Here is a 22,903-nt window from a genome sequence, read left to right as displayed (position 1 = left end):
AAATCACTTTTTAGATTAGAATCAGTCTAAACATTATGGCACAGACAGGGAACACAGGGGGCTAACACCTTCAACATCTCAACATCTTATCTGGGCTGACACCAATTGATACAGTTAACCTGAGATTGTAATTTTTAAAAAAAGTTTTGTGATTTACATATGAAAGAAGTGAAACTATCATGGTCATTCTAACAGATGAGAGACTTAACAAACAATCATGGTATTTGTCAATCACACTGTAAACTATTGATATAAATTCCGTGTCTTACAATCTTATTCCCCACAACCACCTGATGAAGGAGCAGCTTCCAAATAAACCTGTTGGACTCTAACCTGGTGTTGGGTGATTTGTAACATTGTCCTCCCTCAGTATTGCATTGAGACTGTCTACCTGGGCTTTTCTGTGTGTGACTGTGGGTGTTGGGTTTGGACCTACTCTCAGCCAAGGCTGACAGGTCAGTGTGTCCTGGCCAGGTCACACGGCTGAGGGGTTCACTGCTGCAACACCTTTCCTGGGACTAATGACCCACAGCCTCCCCCTGGTGGCCAGCTAGAGTCCATTCAACTGCTCCCTCCATCTCCTCACTTCAGACTGACACCATAAAACCCTAAGACCACAGGAGTGGAAGTAAGGCCATTCAGCCCATCGAGTCCACTCCGCCATTCAATCATGGCTGATGGGTATTTCAACTCCACTTACCCGCATTCTCCCCGTAGCCCATAATTCCTTATGAGATCAAGAATTTATCAATCTCTGCCTTGAAGACATTTAGCGTCCCAGCCTCCACTACACTCCGCGGCAATGAATTCCACAGGCCCACCACTCTCTGGCTGAAGAAATGTCTCCTCTTTTCCGATCTAAATTGACCCCCTGTAATTCTAAGGCTGTGCCCACAGGTCCTAGCCTCCCCACCTGACAGAAACAATTTCCCAGCATCCATCCTTTCTAAGCCATGCTTTATCTTGTAAGTTTCTATTAGATCTCCCCTCAACTTTCTAAACTCTAACGAATACAATCCCAGGATCCTCAGCCATTCATTGTGTGTTAGTCCTCCCATTCCAGACTGTGGCTGGAACTACGGACCAGGGGATATCGCAATGACCAAGGGTCCCATCCTGTCAATCATCACAAGGTACAAGGGAGAATTCCAAACAAGTGAAGAAAAGTCAAGTGTGAATAGTGTTTTAACCATGAAATTCTAAACATCTTTTACAGAAAAGCTGAAAGTCACCAAAATTATCTTCATAATTGGTGAGTGAAATATCTTCCTTTGGAATATAGTGTAAAGGTTTAACAGGTGCTGGTCAGAACCATTTCAAATCCTCAGCTAGCTCTCTCTCTCTCGAGCTGAGCATGTGCATGGGAGATTTTACCAGAGGCGTTCAAATTTTTAAAAGTATTTGTTTATGCAAATACAGCAAAACTCTTTCAAGTGTTAAACAGGTGTGGGACCAAAGATGACAGATTTTCGAAAATTGACCTGTGAAACGGGGGAAAGTGGGTTAATCTCAGTGAGTCCTCGTTATCTGCAAATTGGTCCCTGAAAGGGTGAAGGAAGCAGATACAACCAGAGCTTCCAAAAGAGAACTAGTTGACCTGGAGAGATTTCCAGGGCAATGGGGAAAGTTCGATGGAGTGAGTGCCTTCAGATTGTGCAGTCAGAGTGGGTTGGAGGAGCCCCTTCTGGACTGTTACATACAGATTAGAACAAGGTATTCACTCCCACCGTTCACAACTTCCAGCAGATCCAGGACTCTGCATTTGTGTCTTCCCCATGTTTACTGACTTACATCTGGAACTGTTCAGCAACACCTCCAAATTCTCATTTCTGTTTTTGAATCCATTCATTGCCATACCTCTCCCTATCTCAGTCACCCTCTCCATCCCCACGATTCCCCTGAATTGTCCACACTGATCTAACCATAAGACCATAAGACATAGGAGTGGAATATAGGCCATTCGGCCCATTGTGTCTGCTCTGCCATTCAGTTATGGCTATAGGTTTCTGAACCCCATTCCCCCACCTTCTCCCTGTAACCTTCGATTCCCTTAACAATCAAGAACCTATCTATCCCCGTCTTAAATCTACTCAATGCTCCCGCCTCCACAGCCTCCTGTAGTAATGAATTCCACAGATTCCCCACTCTCTGGCTGAAGACGTTTCTCCTTATTCCAATTCTAAAAGCTCTTTCCCTTTACTCTGAGGTTGCAACTTCAGGTCCTCGTCTTTCCTGTTATTGGAAATATCTTCCCAACATTCACTCTGTCCTGGCCATTCAGTATTCTTTAAGTTTCAATCAGATCCACCCCCACACCCCCACACCAATCCTTCTAAACCCCCATCAAGCAGAGACCCAGACTCCTCAAACGTCCCGCGTATGTTAAGCTTTTCATTGCTGGGACCATTCTCATGAACCTCCTCTGAACCAGCCCAGGGGTCAGGCCTCAGAAGTACATCACTCCTTTATAATCAAGTCCTCCTGAGATGGATGCCAACGTTGCATTTTCCTTCCTCACTACAAGCCCCACTTGCATGCTTACCTTGAGAGAATCCTGGACTACAATTCCCAAGTCTCTTTGCGATTCAGACTTCTGAATGTTCTCTACATTTAGAAAATAATCTGTGCCTGCATTCGTCCGACTAGAGTATACTTTCCCACATTGTAATGCTGGTCTCTTGATGTTGCCCACATTCGGTCTCCCTGTCTGCCACGTTGCCCGGGGTTGCAGGTTCATGCACTCCCCCCTGAAACACGTGCCCAGCTCCCTTTGTTGACTGCGTTCTGCAAACTGCGCAGTTACCTCAGCGGTGTGATAGAAACGCGAGTGGCTGTGGCATTGCCCTCACTGCTGTAGGAGAGGCTGTTCCTCAGCTGACTGTGATGGTCTACCCTTTCAGGGGGTCCGGGCTCTGGTAAAGGTAGTCAGTGTGAGAAGATGATGGAGAAATATGGCTTCACGCATCTGTCGACTGGAAACCTCCTGCGGAAGGAGATCAGCAACGAAACCGAACGAGGAAACAAGATCAAGAAGATTATGCTTGAAGGAGGCCTTGTGCCATTGGTGAGTGGTTCTAACTTCTAACCCCCGATGTTAGGGTCATAGAGTCATTGGGTGATAGGGTCATAGGGTCAGAAAGCATGGACACAGGCCCTTCAGTGAGTGCTCTAGCCTCCGCTGTGGCCAAATTGACAGGAATAGAAAGACAAATTCAACAGTAAGTTACAAACGGCACATATGGAATTTTAAAAAAGATGCCAATAACTGACTGGGCGAGAAGATTTGAAATGGAGTATGGTGTGAGAAAATGTGTACTTGTCCATTTTGGCAGAAAGAATTAGAAAGCATGTTATATAAATATTGTGAGTCATTGAGTCATACAGCATGGAAACAGACCCTTCGGCCCAACGCGTCCATACTGACCAGGTTTCCTAAACGGAATTAGTCCCATTTGGCCCCTATCACTCTAAACTCCTCCTCTCCATGTAACTGTCAGAGAGTCCTTTCAATGTTGGAAATGGTAGACCTCTGACACACACACAGAGGGATCTGGGAATCCTCTGTATGATTCACCAAAACCTGGTGAGCAGGTACAGACAGTAATTCAGCACGTTAATAAAATGTTATATGTTATTGTGAGGGAAACTGGGTACACGCTGGAAGGCCTTCCCTCACTCATTACCCCTTTACATCAGTTTAAATAACTGAGAGAAACACAGAGGCCCCAATATTTATCCTGAAAATCTCCCCCAATCCACTGTTGGATTAACATTCTCCCCGTGTCTGTGTGGGGTTTGTACATTCTCCCCGTGTCTGTGTAGGGTTTGCACATTCTCCCCATGTCTGCGTGGAGTTTGCACATTCTCCCCGTGTCTGCGTGGTGTTTGTACATTCTCCCCGTGTCTGGGTGGAGTTTGTACATTCTCCCCGTGTCTGTGTGGGGTGTGTACATTCTCCCCGTGTCTGGATGGAGTTTGTACATTCTCCCCGTGTCTGTGTGGGGTTTGCACATTCTCCCCGTGTCTGGATGGAGTTTGTACATTCTCCCCGTGTCTCTGTGGGGTGTGTACACTCTCCCCGTGTCTGTGTGGGGTGTGTACATTCTCCCCGTGTCTGGATGGAGTTTGTACATTCTCCCCGTGTCTCTGTGGGGTGTGTACACTCTCCCCGTGTCTGTGTGGAGTTTGTACATTCTCCCCGTGTCTCTGTGGGGTTTGTACATTCTCCCCGTGTCTGTGTGGGGTTTGCACATTCTCCCCGTGTCTGTGTGGGGTGTGTACATTCTCCCCGTGTCTGTGTGGGGTTTGTACATTCTCCCCGTGTCTGTGTGGGGTTTGCACATTCTCCCCGTGTCTGCGTGGAGTTTGTACATTCTCCCCGTGTCTGCGTGGAGTTTGTACATTCTCCCCGTGTCTGTGTGGGGTGTGTACATTCTCCCCGTGTCTGGGTGGTGTTTGCACATTCTCCCCGTGTCTGTGTGGAGTTTGTACATTCTCCCCGTGTCTCTGTGGGGTGTGTACATTCTCCCCGTGTCTGTGTGGGGTTTGCACATTCTCCCCGTGTCTGTGTGGGGTTTGTACATTCTCCCCGTGTCTGTGTGGGAGTTGCACATTCTCCCCGTGTCTGTGTGGGGTTTGCACATTCTCCCCGTGCTGTGTGGGGTGTGTACATTCTCCCCGTGTCTGTGTGGGGTTTGCACATTCTCCCCATGTCCGGGTGGAGTTTGTACATTCTCCCCCGTGTCTGTGTGGGGTGTGTACACTCTCCCCGTGTCTGTGTGGGGTTTGTACATTCTCCCCGTGTCTGGGTGGTGTTTGTACATTCTCCCCGTGTCTGTGTGGTGTTTGTACATTCTCCCCGTGTCTGGGTGGAGTGTGTACATTCTCCCCGTGTCTGTGTGGGGTTTGCACATTCTCCCTGTGTCTGTGTGGGGTGTGTACATTCTCCCCGTGTCTGGATGGAGTTTGTACATTCTCCCCGTGTCTCTGTGGGGTGTGTACACTCTCCCCGTATCTGTGTGGGGTGTGTACATTCTCCCCGTGTCTGTGTGGGGTTTGCACATTCTCCCCGTGTCTGTGTGGGGTTTGCACATTCTCCCCGTGTCTGTGTGGGGTTTGCACATTCTCCCCGTGTCTGTGTGGGGTTTGCACATTCTCCCCCTGTCTGTGTGGGGTTTGCACATTCTCCCCGTGTCTGTGTGGGGTGTGTACATTCTCCCCGTGTCTGTGTGGGGTTTGCACATTCTCCCCCTGTCTGTGTGGGGTTTGCACATTCTCCCCGTGTCTGTGTGGGATGTGTACACTCTCCCCGTGTCTGTGTGGGGTGTGTACACTCTCCCCGTGTCTGGGTGGGGTTTGTACATTCTCCCCGTGTCTGTGTGGGGTTTGTACACTCTCCCCGTGTCTGTGTGGAGTTTGCACATTCTCCCCGTGTCTGTGCGGAGTTTGTACATTCTCCCCGTGTCTGTGTGGAGTTTGCACATTCTCCCCGTGTCTGTGTGGGGTTTGCACATTCTCCCCCTGTCTGCGTGGTGTTTGTACATTCTCCCCGTGTCTGTGTGGGGTTTGTACATTCTCCCCGTGTCTGTGTGGAGTTTGCACATTCTCCCCGTGTCTGGGTGGGGTTTGCACATTCTCCCCATGTCTGTGTGGAGTTTGTACATTCTCCCCGTGTCTGTGTGGTGTTTGCACATTCTCCCCGTGTCTGCGTGGTGTTTGCACATTCTCCCCGTGTCTGTGTGGGGTTTGCACATTCTCCCCGTGTCTGCGTGGTGTTTGCACATTCTCCCCGTGTCTGTGTGGGGTTTGCACATTCTCCCCGTGTCTGTGTGGGGTTTGCACATTCTCCCCGTGTCTGTGTGGGGTTTGCACATTCTCCCCGTGTCTGCGTGGAGTTTGTACATTCTCCCCGTGTCTGGGTGGGGTTTGTACATTCTCCCCCTGTCTGTGTGGGGTTTGTACATTCTCCCCGTGTCTGGGTGGGGTTTGTACATTCTCCCCCTGTCTGTGTGGGGTGTGTACATTCTCCCCGTGTCTGGGTGGGGTTTGTACATTCTCCCCCTGTCTGTGTGGGGTTTGTACATTCTCTCCCCGTGTCTGGGTGGAGTTTGTACATTCTCCCCGTGTCTGGGTGGAGTTTGTACATTCTCCCCGTGTCTCTGTGGGGTGTGTACATTCTCCCCGTGTCTGTGTGGGGTGTGTACATTCTCCCCGTGTCTGTGTGGGGTTTGTACATTCTCCCCGTGTCTGTGTGGGGTTTGTACATTCTCCTCGTGTCTGGGTGGGGTTTGTACATTCTCCCCGTGTCTGGGTGGGGTTTGTACATTCTCCCCCTGTCTGTGTGGGGTTTGTACATTCTCCCCGTGTCTGGGTGGGGTTTGTACATTCTCCCCCTGTCTGTGTGGGGTTTGTACATTCTCTCCCCGTGTCTGGGTGGAGTTTGTACATTCTCCCCGTGTCTGGGTGGAGTTTGTACATTCTCCCCGTGTCTCTGTGGGGTGTGTACATTCTCCCCGTGTCTGTGTGGGGTTTGTACATTCTCCCCGTGTCTGTGTGGGGTTTGTACATTCTCCCCGTGTCTGTGTGGAGTTTGTACATTCTCCCCGTGTCTGTGTGGGGTTTGTACATTCTCCCCGTGTCTGTGTGGGGTGTGTACATTCTCCCCGTGTCTGTGTGGGGTTTGCACATTCTCCCCGTGTCTGTGTGGGGTTTGCACATTCTCCCCGTGTCTGTGTGGGGTTTGTACATTCTCCCTGTGTCTGTGTGGGGTTTGTACATTCTCCCTGTGTCTGTGTGGGGTTTGTACATTCTCCCCGTGTCTGTGTGGGGTTTGCACATTCTCCCCGTGTCTGTGTGGGGTTTGCACATTCTCCCCGTGTCTGTGTGGGGTTTGTACATTCTCCCTGTGTCTGTGTTGGGTTTGTACATTCTCCCCGTGTCTGCGTGGGGTTTGTACATTCTCCCCGTGTCTGCGTGGGGTTTGTACACTCTCCCCGTGTCTGTTTGGGGTTTGTACATTCTCCCCGTGTCTGTGTGGGGTGTGTACACTCTCCCCGTGTCTGCGTGGGGTTTGTACATTCTCCCCGTGTCTGTGTGGGGTGTGTACATGCTCCCCGTGTCTGTGTGGGGTTTGTACATTCTCCCCGTGTCTGTGTGGGGTTTGTACATTCTCCCTGTGTCTGTGTGGGGTGTGTACACTCTCCCCGTGTCTGCGTGGGGTTTGTACATTCTCCCCGTGTCTGTGTGGGGTGTGTACATGCTCCCCGTGTCTGTGTGGGGTTTGTACATTCTCCCCGTGTCTGTGTGGGGTTTCCTCCCACAGTCCAAAGATGTGTCGGTTAGGGTGGATTGGCCGTGGTAAATTGCCCGTAGTGTCCAGGGATGTGCAGGTTCGAGTGGATTGGGAAATGCAGGGTAACAAAGGTGGGGTGGGGATGGGTCTGGGAAGGATGCTATTAACAGGGTCAGCATGGAATGGATGGGCCGATTGGCCTGCTGCCACACTCGGGATTCTATCATTCTTTCCATTCCTTTGGCCAGCGTAGTACCATCATCAAGGTCCAGATTTGATCTCTTGCCATTGTTTTGAAATGTATTTCCTTCCCCGGTTGAGAGTCCCAGACACTGCACACTCCTCCCCGTCCTCCCTCCCCCCACCCACACACACAGTGACTCCTTCCCAAAACTTCCAACAGAGAATATTCCCAGCTCCTGGGGACTCTGTATGCAATGCCTCTGGCTCTGAATTAGAGTTCCAACTTGTTCCTGTGGAGAGTTACCCAGGATGTGAGGGATAGTCCAATATCATGTCTAAATCCTGGGTAACACGATAGGCTAAACCCCTAATTCCCACAGTAACCCTCCAGCCCCAGAGCGTCCAACTCTCCTCTACCCATTCCCAGCATGGTTTTCAAATAACTCCCCACCGTCCCACTCCCTGGATCCTGTCTTCCCCTATTCCCATTCCCTGCCTCTCCTTCTTGAGTCCTACCCTCTGAGCTAATCCCCGCATTGACCCTGTACACCAAACAATGTAAACATCCCAAAGATACTGAGGGTCTTGGAAGATAGCAGCCAGTGCTCTAGAAAGGGAGTGTGCCAATGATGGACTCTGGCACTGGGACTGGCTGCACAGTTGGGAAGAGACCGGGTCTGGAAATCCTGTGGTAATCGAGTGGATCCTCGATCGTGGTGCAGTGGGTGACAATCCGACAGCAGATGTGTGCCTTTTATTTGCACAAAGCTGCCTTTCCGCACTCTCTGCACATTCCGAGCAGCCTGACGATGATGGGAGTGAGACCATTTTCAGGTGCTTCCCCCTCAGCCCTGTCAATAGGGACCAGAGGACACAGCGTAAATTCTCAACCACCCTGAAGGTCCCAGCGTGTTACTGCAAGCAAACCTGGAGCAGAGTACCAGGACAGAGGCTGTGTCACCCCTCACACCAACCCAGTTAGATCCGGGCTGCTCCAACCCTGTGTCCCTCATCACCCCGATCTCAGTTTTGTCATCTTGAATTGCCCACCATTGGTTGGGGGGAGGGTGGCGTAGGGAGACAGTTCCGAAATCCTGTTTGGGAGGTGACTTGCTGCCTGATCTCATGGCTGACCCAGCCATTACAGGGCTGCTTCTTGTTGTAGGTTCCCAGTGAAGACACTGCCTTTCTGGCTGACAAACAGACTGAGAGTGCTGGGCTGGGATTCAATCTCTGTCCCTCCTTTCTTAGAGCTGATATACAGTCATAGAGTCATAGAGATGTACAGCACAGAAACAGACCCTTCGGTCCAACCCGTCCATGCCGACCAGATATCCCAAACCAATCTAGTCCCACCTGCCAGTACCCGGCCCATATCCCTCCAAACCCTTCCTATTCATATACCCATCCAAATGCCTCTTAAATGTTGTAACTGTACCAGCCTCCATCACATCCTCTGGCAACACATTCCATACACGTGCCACCCTCTGCGTGAAAACGTTGCCCCTTAGGTCTCTTTTATATCTTTCCCCTCTCACCCTAAACCAAGCCCTCTAGTTCTGGACGGCCCTGCCCCAGGGAAAATACTTTGTCTATTTATCCTATCCATGTGCCTCATGATTTTGTAAAACTCCAGCAAATCCATCCAATTATAGCAGGAACTGTTTCTGCAGAAGACTGTGTCTGAGGGTCTCCCTCATGTCAGTGTTTGACCTAACTCTCTCACGCAGACCCAGCTGATTTATTTCCAAGTGCATATCAAGAATAAAGCATAAGTAGAATAAATGTCACAAAGTGAGATTCCTCACTCGCTGCTGGCCCGGCTATTTGTTTTCCGATATAACTTAATGAGACCCAGCACCAAACGCTGCCTTTCAGAGTTTGAGCTGAGCCAGAAATCAACCTTTTGTTCAGGATCCTGATGTGTTCCTCAGTCCAACTCGAATCAAACGGCTGAGAGAGACATCATTAAACCTAGACTGGGTTTAATCTCCTGCAGACTCTAAGGGAAAGGACAAAGAGTAGCACAGGGGCTGCTAAAGGAACGGGTGTCGTTTTCGCATTTCCTTTCAATACTTCCACATAAATACAAAATTATCAGAAATGTGAAAGCAGGAAATAGGAAAAATTAAGATTGGATCTATCTCTCTCAAAGGGACAGAAGATGTGGGTAACTGTAGCAACCACTTTCCAGAAGACTGGGAATAGACATTGCCCACCACAATTGTCTGTAATTTGATCCAAAACCTTGTGTTGTTTCACTTAGGGAACGACCCTAGAGATTCTGAAAGACGCCATGTTGGAAAACCTGCAGGATACCAAAGGCTTCATGATTGATGGGTACCCTCGCACTCTAAAACAGGCTGAAGCCTTTGATAAATCTGTAAGTACGGAGGCCGGATTATTCTCAATATTCAAATGCAAAATCCTGTACATGCGAAAATCTGTACATTTTTTGAAAAAAATGGAGACCATGGCAATACTGGGGGCTAGGCCTTGCCTGAACAGAGCAGCAGAGTGAACATTTCCTGAGGTCAGATCGACATGTCACAGGCTCTGAGCCAGTGGTAGGGACAGCAAAACCAAACGGAGATATTCTGGGATGGGGAGGACAGCAGAAAGGCCCAACACAGTGGCTCTTGAATACCCTCCCAGTCAAAGTGCAAACCTGAGTGATGGAGGGTCAGTGCTGAGGGAGTGGGCACTGTCGGAGGGTCAGTGCTGAGAGAGTGCCGCACTGTCGGAGGGTCAGTGCTGAGGGAGTGCAGTACTGTCGGAGGGTCAGTGCTGAGGGAGTGCCGCACTGTCGGAGGGTCAGTGCTGAGGGAGTGCCGTACTGTCGGAGGGTCAGTGCTGAGGGAGTGCCGCACTGTCGGAGGGTCAGTGCTGAGGGAGTGCCGCACTGTCGGAGGGTCAGTGCTGAGGGAGTGCCGTACTGTCGGAGGGTCAGTGCTGAGGGAGTGCCGCACTGTCGGAGGGTCAGTGCTGAGAGAGTGCGGTACTGTCGGAGGGTCAGTGCTGAGGGTGTGGGCACTGTCGGAAGGTCAGTGCTGAGGGAGTGGGCACTGTCCGAGGGTCAGCGCTCAGGGAACACCGCACTGTCGGAGGGTCACTGCTGAGGGAGTGCCGTACTGACGGAGGTTCAGTGCTGAGGGAGTGCCGTACTGTCGGAGGTTCAGTGCTGAGGGAGTGCCGCACTGTCGGAGGGTCAGTGCTGAGGGAGTGCCGCACTGTCGGAGGGTCAGTGCTGAGGGAGTGCCGCACTGTCGGAGGGTCAGTGCTGAGGGAGTGCCGCACTGTCAGAGGGTCAGGGCTGAGTGAGCGCCACACTGTCGGAGGGTCAGTGCAGAGGGAGCGCCACATTGTTGGAGGGTCAGTGCTGAGGGAGAGCCTCACTGTCAGAGGGTCAGTGCTGCGGAGTGGGCACTATCGGAGGGTCAGTGCTGAGGGAGTGCCGCACTGTTGGAGGGTCAAAGCTGAGGGAGTGGGCACTATCGGAGGGTCAGTGCTGAGGGAGTGCCGCACTGTCGGAGAGTCAGTGCTGAGGGAGTGCCACACAGTTGGAGGGTCAGTGCTGAGGGAGTGGGCACTATCGGAGGGTCAGTGCTGAGGGAGCGCCGCACTGTCGGAGGGTCAGTGCTGAGAGAGTTTGGTACTGTCGGAGGGTCAGTGCTGAGGGTGTGGGCACTGTCGGAAGGTCAGTGCTGAGGGAGTGGGCACTGTCCGAGGGTCAGTGCTCAGGGAACACCGCACTGTCGGAGAGTCAGTGCTGAGGGAGTGCCGTACTGTCGGAGGGTCAGTGCTGAGGGAGTGCCGTACTGTCGGAGGGTCAGTGCTGAGGGAGTGCCGCACTGTCGGAGGGTCAGTGCTGAGGGAGTGCCGCACTGTCGGAGGGTCAGTGCTGAGGGAGTGCCGCACTGTCAGAGGGTCAGGGCTGAGTGAGCGCCACACTGTCGGAGGGTCAGTGCTGAGGGAGCGCCACATTGTTGGAGTGTCAGTGCTGAGGGAGAGCCTCACTGTCGGAGGGTCAGTGCTGAGGGAGAGCCTCACTGTCGGAGGGTCAGTGCTGCGGGAGTGCCGCACTGTTGGAGGGTCAAAGCTGAGGGAGTGGGCACTATCGGAGGGTCAGTGCTGAGGGAGTGCCGCACTGTCGGAGAGTCAGTGCTGAGGGAGTGCCACACAGTTGGAGTGTCAGTGCTGAGGGAGTGGGCACTATTGGAGGGTCAGTGCTGAGGGAGCGCCGCACTGTCGGAGGGTCAGTGCTGAGAGTGTGCGGTACTGTCGGAGGGTCAGTGCTGAGGGTGTGGGCACTGTCGGAAGGTCAGTGCTGAGGGAGTGGGCACTGTCCGAGGGTCAGTGCTCAGGGAACACCGCACTGTCGGAGGGTCAGTGCTGAGGGAGTGCCGTACTGTCGGAGGGTCAGTGCTGAGGGAGTGCCGCACTGTCGGAAGGTCAGTGCTGAGGGAGTGCCGCACTGTCGAAGGGTCAGTGCTGAGGGAGTGAGCACTATTGGAGGGTCAGTGCTGAGGGAGCGCCGCACTGTCGGAGGGTCAGTGCTGAGGGAGTGGGCACTGTCCGAGGGTCAGTGCTCAGGGAACACCGCACTGTCGGAGGGTCAGTGCTGAGGGAGTGCCGTACTGTCGGAGGGTCAGTGCTGAGGGAGTGCCGCACTGTCGGAGGGTCAGTGCTGAGGGAGTGCCGCACTGTTGGAGGGTCAGTGCTGAGGGAGTGCCGCACTGTCAGAGGGTCAGGGCTGAGTGAGCGCCACACTGTCGGAGGGTCAGTGCTGAGGGAGCGCCACATTGTTGGAGGGTCAGTGCTGAGGGAGAGCCTCACTGTCGGAGGGTCAGTGCTGCCGGAGTGGGCACTATCGGAGGGTCAGTGCTGAGGGAGTGCCGCACTGTTGGAGGGTCAGTGCTGAGGGAGTGGGCACTATCGGAGGGTCAGTGCTGAGGGAGTGCCGCACTGTCAGAGAGACAGTGCTGAGGGAGTGCCGCACTGTTGGAAGGTCAGTGCTGAGGGAGCGCCGCACTGTCGGAGAGTCAGTGCTGAGGGAGCGCCGCACTGTCGGAGGGTCAGTGCTGAGGGAGTGCCGCACTGTCGGAGGGTCAGTGCTGAGGGAGTGCCGCACTGTCGGAGGGTCAGTGCTGAGAGAGTGCGGTACTGTCGAAGGGTCAGTGCTGAGGGTCAGTGCTGAGAGAGTGCGGTACTGTCGGAGGGTCAGTGCTGCGGAGTGGGCACTATCGGAGGGTCAGTGCTGAGGGAGTGCCGCACTGTTGGAGGGTCAAAGCTGAGGGAGTGGGCACTATCGGAGGGTCAGTGCTGAGGGAGTGCCGCACTGTCGGAGAGTCAGTGCTGAGGGAGTGCCACACAGTTGGAGGGTCAGTGCTGAGGGAGTGGGCACTATCGGAGGGTCAGTGCTGAGGGAGCGCCGCACTGTCGGAGGGTCAGTGCTGAGAGAGTTTGGTACTGTCGGAGGGTCAGTGCTGAGGGTGTGGGCACTGTCGGAAGGTCAGTGCTGAGGGAGTGGGCACTGTCCGAGGGTCAGTGCTCAGGGAACACCGCACTGTCGGAGGGTCAGTGCTGAGGGAGTGCCGTACTGTCGGAGGGTCAGTGCTGAGGGAGTGCCGTACTGTCGGAGGGTCAGTGCTGAGGGAGTGCCGCACTGTCGGAGGGTCAGTGCTGAGGGAGTGCCGCACTGTCGGAGGGTCAGTGCTGAGGGAGTGCCGCACTGTCAGAGGGTCAGGGCTGAGTGAGCGCCACACTGTCGGAGGGTCAGTGCTGAGGGAGCGCCACATTGTTGGAGTGTCAGTGCTGAGGGAGAGCCTCACTGTCGGAGGGTCAGTGCTGAGGGAGAGCCTCACTGTCGGAGGGTCAGTGCTGCGGGAGTGCCGCACTGTTGGAGGGTCAGTGCTGAGGGAGTGCCGCACTGTCAGAGGGTCAGGGCTGAGTGAGCGCCACACTGTCGGAGGGTCAGTGCTGAGGGAGCGCCACATTGTTGGAGGGTCAGTGCTGAGGGAGAGCCTCACTGTCAGAGGGTCAGTGCTGAGGGAGTGAGCACTATTGGAGGGTCAGTGCTGAGGGAGCGCCGCACTGTCGGAGGGTCAGTGCTGAGGGAGCGCCGCACTGTCGGAGGGTCAGTGCTGAGGGAGTGGGCACTGTCCGAGGGTCAGTGCTCAGGGAACACCGCACTGTCGGAGGGTCAGTGCTGAGGGAGTGCCGTACTGTCGGAGGGTCAGTGCTGAGGGAGTGCCGCACTGTCGGAGGGTCAGTGCTGAGGGAGTGCCGCACTGTTGGAGGGTCAGTGCTGAGGGAGTGCCGCACTGTCAGAGGGTCAGGGCTGAGTGAGCGCCACACTGTCGGAGGGTCAGTGCTGAGGGAGCGCCACATTGTTGGAGGGTCAGTGCTGAGGGAGAGCCTCACTGTCGGAGGGTCAGTGCTGCCGGAGTGGGCACTATAGGAGGGTCAGTGCTGAGGGAGTGCCGCACTGTTGGAGGGTCAGTGCTGAGGGAGTGGGCACTATCGGAGGGTCAGTGCTGAGGGAGTGCCGCACTGTCAGAGAGACAGTGCTGAGGGAGTGCCGCACTGTTGGAAGGTCAGTGCTGAGGGAGCGCCGCACTGTCGGAGAGTCAGTGCTGAGGGAGCGCCGCACTGTCGGAGGGTCAGTGCTGAGGGAGTGCCGCACTGTCGGAGGGTCAGTGCTGAGAGAGTGCGGTACTGTCGGAGGGTCAGTGCTGAGGGTGTGGGCACTGTCCGAGGGTCAGCGCTCAGGGAACACCGCACTGTCGGAGGGTCACTGCTGAGGGAGTGCCGTACTGACGGAGGTTCAGTGCTGAGGGAGTGCCGTACTGTCGGAGGTTCAGTGCTGAGGGAGTGCCGCACTGTCGGAGGGTCAGTGCTGAGGGAGTGCCGCACTGTCGGAGGGTCAGTGCTGAGGGAGTGCCGCACTGTCGGAGGGTCAGTGCTGAGGGAGTGCCGCACTGTCAGAGGATCAGGGCTGAGTGAGCGCCACAACGTCGGAGGGTCAGTGCAGAGGGAGCGCCACATTGTTGGAGGGTCAGTGCTGAGGGAGAGCCTCACTGTCAGAGGGTCAGTGCTGAGGGAGAGCCTCACTGTCGGAGGGTCAGTGCTGAGGGAGTGCCGCACTGTTGGAGGGTCAAAGCTGAGGGAGTGGGCACTATCGGAGGGTCAGTGCTGAGGGAGTGCCGCACTGTCGGAGAGTCAGTGCTGAGGGAGTGCCACACAGTTGGAGGGTCAGTGCTGAGGGAGTGGGCACTATCGGAGGGTCAGTGCTGAGGGAGCGCCGCACTGTCGGAGGGTCAGTGCTGAGAGAGTGTGGTACTGTCGGAGGGTCAGTGCTGAGGGTGTGGGCACTGTCGGAAGGTCAGTGCTGAGGGAGTGGGCACTGTCCGAGGGTCAGTGCTCAGGGAACACCGCACTGTCGGAGGGTCAGTGCTGAGGGAGTGCCGTACTGTCGGAGGGTCAGTGCTGAGGGAGTGCCGCACTGTCGGAGGGTCAGTGCTGAGGGAGTGCCGCACTGTCGGAGGGTCAGTGCTGAGGGAGTGCCGCACTGTCGGAGGGTCAGTGCTGAGGGAGTGCCGCACTGTCAGGGGGTCAGGGCTGAGGGAGTGCCGTACTGACGGAGGTTCAGTGCTGAGGGAGAGCCTCACTGTCGGATGGTCAGTGCTGAGGGAGAGCCTCACTGTCGGAGGGTCAGTGCTGAGGGAGTGGGCACTGTCCGAGGGTCAGTGCTCAGGGAACACCGCACTGTCGGAGGGTCAGTGCTGAGGGAGTGCCGTACTGTCGGAGGGTCAGTGCTGAGGGAGTGCCGCACTGTCGGAGGGTCAGTGCTGAGGGAGTGCCTCACTGTCGGAGGGTCAGTGCTGAGGGAGTGCCGCACTTTCGGACGGTTAGTGCTGAGGGAATGCCGCACTGTCGGAGGGTCAGTGCTGAGGGAGTGCCGTACTGTCGGAGGGTCAGTGCTGAGGGAGTGCCGTACTGTCGGAGGGTCAGTGCTGAGGGAGTGCCGCACTGTCGGAGGGTCAGTGCTGAGGGAGTGCCGCACTGTCGGACCGTTAGTGCTGAGGGAATGCCGCACTGTCGGAGGGTCAGTGCTGAGGGAGTGCCGTACTGTCGGAGGGTCAGTGCTGAGGGAGTGCCGTACTGTCGGAGGGTCAGTGCTGAGGGAGTGCTGCACTGTCGGAGGGTCAGTGCTGAGGGAGCGCCACATTGTTGGAGTGTCAGTGCTGAGGGAGAGCCTCACTGTCGGAGGGTCAGTGCTGAGGGAGAGCCTCACTGTCGGAGGGTCAGTGCTGCGGGAGTGCTGCACTGTTGGAGGGTCAAAGCTGAGGGAGTGGGCACTATCGGAGGGTCAGTGCTGAGGGAGTGCCGCACTGTCGGAGAGTCAGTGCTGAGGGAGTGCCACACAGTTGGAGTGTCAGTGCTGAGGGAGTGGGCACTATTGGAGGGTCAGTGCTGAGGGAGCGCCGCACTGTCGGAGGGTCAGTGCTGAGGGAGCGCCGCACTGTCGGAGGGTCAGTGCTGAGGGTGTGGGCACTGTCGGAAGGTCAGTGCTGAGGGAGTGGGCACTGTCCGAGGGTCAGTGCTGAGGGAGTGCCGCACTGTTGGAGGGTCAGTGCTGAGGGAGTGCCGCACTGTCAGAGGGTCAGGGCTGAGTGAGCGCCACACTGTCGGAGGGTCAGTGCTGAGGGAGCGCCACATTGTTGGAGGGTCAGTGCTGAGGGAGAGCCTCACTGTCGGAGGGTCAGTGCTGCGGGAGTGGGCACTATCGGAGGGTCAGTGCTGAGGGAGTGCCGCACTGTCGGAGGGTCAGTGCTGAGGGAGTGCCGCACTGTCGGAGGGTCAGTGCTGAGGGAGTGCCGCACTGTCAGGGGGTCAGGGCTGAGGGAGTGCCGTACTGACGGAGGTTCAGTGCTGAGGGAGAGCCTCACTGTCGGATGGTCAGTGCTGAGGGAGAGCCTCACTGTCGGAGGGTCAGTGCTGAGGGAGTGGGCACTGTCCGAGGGTCAGTGCTCAGGGAACACCGCACTGTCGGAGGGTCAGTGCTGAGGGAGTGCCGTACTGTCGGAGGGTCAGTGCTGAGGGAGTGCCGCACTGTCGGAGGGTCAGTGCTGAGGGAGTGCCTCACTGTCGGAGGGTCAGTGCTGAGGGAGTGCCGCACTTTCGGACGGTTAGTGCTGAGGGAATGCCGCACTGTCGGAGGGTCAGTGCTGAGGGAGTGCCGTACTGTCGGAGGGTCAGTGCTGAGGGAGTGCCGTACTGTCGGAGGGTCAGTGCTGAGGGAGTGCCGCACTGTCGGAGGGTCAGTGCTGAGGGAGTGCCACACTGTCGGACCGTTAGTGCTGAGGGAATGCCGCACTGTCGGAGGGTCAGTGCTGAGGGAGTGCCGTACTGTCGGAGGGTCAGTGCTGAGGGAGTGCCGTACTGTCGGAGGGTCAGTGCTGAGGGAGTGCTGCACTGTCGGAGGGTCAGTGCTGAGGGAGCGCCACATTGTTGGAGTGTCAGTGCTGAGGGAGAGCCTCACTGTCGGAGGGTCAGTGCTGAGGGAGAGCCTCACTGTCGGAGGGTCAGTGCTGCGGGAGTGCTGCACTGTTGGAGGGTCAAAGCTGAGGGAGTGGGCACTATCGGAGGGTCAGTGCTGAGGGAGTGCCGCACTGTCGGAGAGTCAGTGCTGAGGGAGTGCCACACAGTTGGAGTGTCAGTGCTGAGGGAGTGGGCACTATTGGAGGGTCAGTGCTGAGGGAGCGCCGCACTGTCGGAGGGTCAGTGCTGAGGGAGCGCCGCACTGTCGGAGGGTCAGTGCTGAGGGTGTGGGCACTGTCGGAAGGTCAGTGCTGAGGGAGTGGGCACTGTCCGAGGGTCAGTGCTGAGGGAGTGCCGCACTGTTGGAGGGTCAGTGCTGAGGGAGTGCCGCACTGTCAGAGGGTCAGGGCTGAGTGAGCGCCACACTGTCGGAGGGTCAGTGCTGAGGGAGCGCCACATTGTTGGAGGGTCAGTGCTGAGGGAGAGCCTCACTGTCGGAGGGTCAGTGCTGCGGGAGTGGGCACTATCGGAGGGTCAGTGCTGAGGGAGTGCCGCACTGTTGGAGGGTCAGTGCTGAGGGAGTGGGCACTATCGGAGGGTCAGTGCTGAGGGAGTGCCGCACTGTCAGAAAGACAGTGCTGAGGGAGTGCCGCACTGTTGGAAGGTCAGTGCTGAGGGAGCGCCGCACTGTCGGAGAGTCAGTGCTGAGGGAGCGCCGCACTGTCGGAGGGTCAGTGCTGAGGGAGCGCTGCACTGTCGGAGGGTCAGTGCTGAGGGAGTACCGCAGTTTCGGAGGGTCAGTGCTGAGGGAGCGCTGCATTGTTGGAGGGTCAGTGCTGAGGGAGTGCCTCACTGTCGGAGGGTCAGTGCTGAGGGAGTGCTGCACTGTCAGAGGGTCAGTGCTGAGGGAGTGGGCACTGTCGGAGGGTCAGTGCTGAGGGAGTGCTGCACTGTTGGAGGGTCAGTGCTGAGGGAGTGCTGCACTGTCGGAGGGTCAGTGCTGAGGGAGTGGGCACTGTCGGAGGGTCAGTGCTGAGGGAGTGCTGCACTGTTGGAGGGTCAGTGCTGAGGGAGTGCTGCACTGTCGGAGGGTCAGTGCTGAGGGAGTGGGCACTGTCGGAGGGTCAGTGCTGAGGGTACAGGTATTGGTTTATGGATGGGTCGTTAAAGAATTTTTTGAATTCGTTCATGAGAAATGGTCATTGCTTGCTGGTTCTGCATTTATTGCCCACCTCTAGTTGCACAGTTGTGCTTCGATAGCTTCTTGTACTGCTGCAGTCCATGTACTGTACGTAGACCCACAATGGACAGAGGGGAGGAATTCCAGGATTTTGCCCCAGTGACAGTGAAGGAACAGTGATAAATTTCCAAGTCATGATGGTGGGTTAGGCTTAGGCTTGGAGGGGAACTTGAAGGTGGTGGTTTTCCCATGTATCTGCAGTGCTTCTCCTTTGCGATGGATGTAATTTTGGAAGTTCTGCCTCCGGAGCCCTGACGAACTTCTGTAATGGATATTCTAGATGATACACACTATTATGACTGTCAGCGGAATTAACGTTTCTGGAGTAGAATGGATTAGATTAGATTCCCTACTGTGTGGAAACAGGCCCTTTGGCCCAACAATTCCACACTGACCCTCCGAAGAGTAACCCACCCAGACCCACTCCCCTACCCTACCCTATATTTACCCTTGACTAATTCATCTAACACCATGGGCAATTTAGCATGGCCAGTTCACCTGACCTGCACATCGTTTGGACTGTGGGAGGAAACCGGAGCACCCGGAGCAAACTCCACACAGTCACCCAATGTGGGAATTGAACTCGGGTCCCTGGTGCTGCAAGGCAGCAGTGCTAACCACTGAGCCACCGTGCCGCCCAAAATGTGGTGACACTCAAGTGGGCTGCAGATGGTGTTGAACTTTTGAGCATTGTTGGAGGTGCCCCCCTTCAGACAAGTGGGGAGTATTCCATCACAATCCTGACTTGTACCTTGTAGGTGGTGGACAGGCTCTGGGCAGCCTGGGGTGGTGGGTTAGTCACTGCAGGATCCCTGGCCTCTGACCTGGTGTATACGGTGAGTCCGTTTCTGTTGTCACATTCCCAAGTGTCTTCTCAGGTGACTGTAAAATATCCCACAGCTCTAGTTTAAAGCTCTCATCAGTGTCCCAGTCAATAGTTATCCCCTCAACCAGCATCAGTCAATGGGATTATTTGATCATCACCACATTGCTGTTTCTAAGAGTTTGCTGTACGTACAATGCCATGTTTCCTACAACATGTAAGCCTTTACGTAGGCCTTCATTGGATGGTCAGGATCTTGGGAGGTTCAGTGGTAATGATAGGCACTATAGAACTGCAAGGTCCTTCATTCATTCCCAACTCCTGCTGGGATTTGGTGGTTCCTGGTCTAAATGAAGTGTCTTGAGGGAACTTGACCAGATCCTGAACATTCAGTTTCCCAGTTCAGTGACCGATCGCTGGATGAGAGGATGCTGGAGTGAAAGTTGAAGTAAATGAGATGGTTCTGGAGATGGATAAATCTGAAGGAGCGCTCTCTCTCTCTCTCTCTCTAGTTTACACTTCCCACTGTTGTGCTGCTCATTGACTGCAGCCCTGAGGTCATGAAGGAACGGCTGATTAACCGTGGTCAGACCAGTGATCGGTTTGATGACAATGAGGTGACAATAACCAAGCGGGTGGAATCTTACTTTGTCGACTCTGTACCTGTTGTGAAACATTATGAGACGAAAGGACTCCTGAAAAAGGTAAAATCAAATCCTCTTGATAAACAATTTCAGCACTGGGCCACAACTCAGGGTCATGGTTTTCATCCATACCCAAGGCATTGTGTGAACTGATGGAATACAACAGGGAGTCATTTTAAATCTGGTCTCAATCCCTCCCTTCCTTCCTCCAGGAGACCATTAGCAGCGCTTTATCCACCATCTGCCCCTTCAGTTTTCAACTGTTCTGAAGTATTGCTTTTGTTCAACCCTCTTCAGCTGCAGCTCCTTGTTGAATAAACCGAAAACAAGGAACCTGAGTTGACGGCGGGTTGGTGTACAGTGAACAGCTTCTTCAAACATTCATGAACAAGTTGAGCTTTCCTGGTGACTCCCTTCCTGTCCCAGTACACTCCCCCTCTCTCTGATACCCAACCTCAATCTCGACCATATCCCACCAGCAGATGCTGCAGGAAGCAATATCAAAGATTGAAAACCCTTTAAGATGACTTAAATGGCTGCCTCCTTACTCTGAGACTATGACTTAGTGTTCTAGACTCTCAAGCTGAACATTAGTGGGGGGTTTAATCAGAGGGTTTTAACCATTGAGAGTTGGTTTAACTTTGAGAAACAGTGAGGTTCATGAGGTCAGTTCAGGGACGATGTCCTTTCAGTGCTTTGACCTTCATCCGTGGGATGTTGATGTCAAGATGAAGACTGATGTACACCATCTCATCTTCTGGTGATGGGTAATTGCATGTGAGTTGGATGAAAGAGTTAAGGTGAAGGCCGAGACTGGAGGATGGGAAGACTCCTGCAAGAGTGAATGATATTCTGTTGAATAACTGATATATAATCATTTCCGATGACCATGAATGATTACAGCTGGGATCTTGTCTTTTTTTTTTAGATCCAAGGAGAAGGAACAGAGGATGAAGTTTTCCAGAATGTCAGTGGAATTATTGATGAACTTTAACAAGGCCAAGGCTGTAGTTGGAAACCCCGCTACAGTATCTGCCCTGGGATCAGATTACCCACAGTTTGCATCGAGTTTTGTTTTCGTGGCTGCTTCTGAGGATTTACCAGGATCAACAGCACCAATAAAATGAGAGTTAAAAACTCCTGGATAACATTCACCCACAGCCCTTTACAAAATGAATGTTCTATGCCAGTGATTTTGTGCGTATACGTTCTTTATAAACAGGAGGGATAAATTACTGAACCTTTTTTAAAAAAAAATTATATAAAATACACATGCATAAATGTACCCAGAAACTATTTCAATGACACTGAGCTGAGATCTGATCAGGGAACAGTCAAAAGCTTTGTATATTGTAGTCCCAGAGCAGCAACCACAGCCCAGGGTCCAACACATCAGAGATTCAATGCCGAGAAAGTCAATGGAAGTGTACATTGTCACCACACTGTAACAGCAAGGGTTACGACAGTGTAACATACACATCTGCACTTGCGATCCTGAATGTAGCACACTGCTGCCGCTCTTATGTAGTGTGTGACACTCTGTTGTCTGTAGTATCCAACATGTAACAAGTTTGGTTAATGCATCTGTTGCTTAACCTATGGCACAGGACGGCAGTGTGGCTTTTTTTGTGTGTAACATCTCACTGATGATGTACATCAGCTGTTTCTAACATCGTATACTGTTCATTATGGTACCTGCAGCTATGTTACACAGCCACTTAACCAAGTAGAGATTTTTCAAATCAATCAGTCCAGAGATATTATATCTCTGCAGAGTTACTGGCTCAGTGGTAAGGTCACTGCCACTGCACCATAAAGAGCCTTTTTTTTTGGAGGGGGGGGGGGGGGGTGTTGAGGGATGGTGATAATTACAAACGTACAGGAGCAGCAGTAAGTGGTTCAGAGCTTAGATTCCATTCTGCCATCCAAGGCTGCAATAATAAGGGACTTTAGAAATTCAGAGATGCAGCCAAATCGTCAAGGATTTTTACGTAAACTCTATCATCCAAATCAGTTTAATTTCTAAAAGACCAGAATTATAAAGTTAATGCTAGTGGTGGTGACCATGACAACTATTAGCAACGAGTTGAAGATGCACAGCTTTTACAACAGCATTCTTTCAGAAAGGTAATTCTTTTTCAAGAAGTGACAAAGAGGGAGAACTAGCTGTTTAGATACAGATTGACCAGAAGGAAAGAGAGAGGATGGTAGTGGAGGGTTGTTTTTTTTCAGACTGGAGGCATGTGACCAGTGGTGTGGCAGTGGGATCAGTGCAGGGCCCACCGCTTTTTGCAATCTATATAAATGATTTAGATCTGAATGCAGAGTTATACAGCATGGAAACAGAGCCTTCGGTCCAACTCTCCCATACCGACCAGATATCCCAACCCAAACTAGTCCCATTTGCCAGTATTTAGCTCCTATCCCTGTAAACCCTTCCTATTCCTGTCCCCATCCATTAAATGCTGTGATTGTACCACCCTCCACCACTTCCACACACACGCCACCGTGTGCGTGAAAACATTGCCCATTAGGTCCTTTTAAATCGTTGCCCTCACCTTAAATATGTGCGCTGGGGAAAAGATATGGCAATTCCTCATGGCCTAAAAATCTTAAGGTCAGCCCTCAGCCTCTGACTGTCCATGGAAAGAAGCCCCAGCCTTTCCCAAAAACATCTTACCTGCTGCAGCAATACCTTTTAAGTGGCAAAAGCAACTCTCCCTGCTCTGCCATATGTACGATCCGGGAGATGCTCCCAGGGCAGTACCTGAAAACTGGCCCATGGATTCTTTGCTTTCTAAGACACATCACCAACCCTGTCCCTCCTGAGCAACCAACAACCCCCTCCCCCTACAAGTACAGGGGGAACAGTGAGAGACACCAAGACACAGGTCTATGCCCACCTTTCATCATTAAGAACCGATACATGCCATTCAAACATAGCCCGGGAGGCACACCTCCAAGCTTTTCTGTACAGTGCCAGCCCATTACTTCAGGGGGAGAAATACTGGTTGATGATCACAGAGTGACTGGCTCACACAGCTACCACTGATAACCTCAGCAACAGGGCACTGCTAGAAAATGAAGGATTGCTCTTTTAGCACAGAGTGGACAGAACAAGTAAGTTTCAGAAGACTGCATCTTAGAAATAGTGTCTCTGAAGGTGACAGAGGCAGGGC

General features: G+C 53.7%; 1 protein-coding gene across 1 annotated transcript; it reads left to right on the top strand.

The window, feature by feature from the left end:
• Positions 1–1,187: 1,187 nt before the first annotated feature.
• Positions 1,188–21,068, top strand: LOC148136384 (adenylate kinase isoenzyme 1-like). The gene is made up of 5 exons (XM_087983450.1): positions 1,188–1,252; positions 2,901–3,064; positions 9,741–9,857; positions 19,593–19,784; positions 20,653–21,068. The coding sequence occupies exons 2-5, from the start codon at positions 2,939–2,941 to the stop codon at positions 20,716–20,718; spliced, it is 501 nt and encodes a 166-aa protein (XP_087839576.1). The 5' UTR covers positions 1,188–1,252; positions 2,901–2,938; the 3' UTR covers positions 20,719–21,068.
• Positions 21,069–22,903: the final 1,835 nt, after the last annotated feature.

This window comes from Chiloscyllium plagiosum, unplaced genomic scaffold, assembly GCF_037043375.1.
Source record: "Chiloscyllium plagiosum isolate Xiang-an unplaced genomic scaffold, Cpla_swu_hap1 HiC_scaffold_45, whole genome shotgun sequence".
Classification (NCBI taxonomy): Eukaryota; Metazoa; Chordata; class Chondrichthyes; order Orectolobiformes; family Hemiscylliidae; genus Chiloscyllium; species Chiloscyllium plagiosum.
Note: the sequence above shows the minus strand (reverse complement) of the source record. Positions and strands in the feature narration are given on the sequence as shown.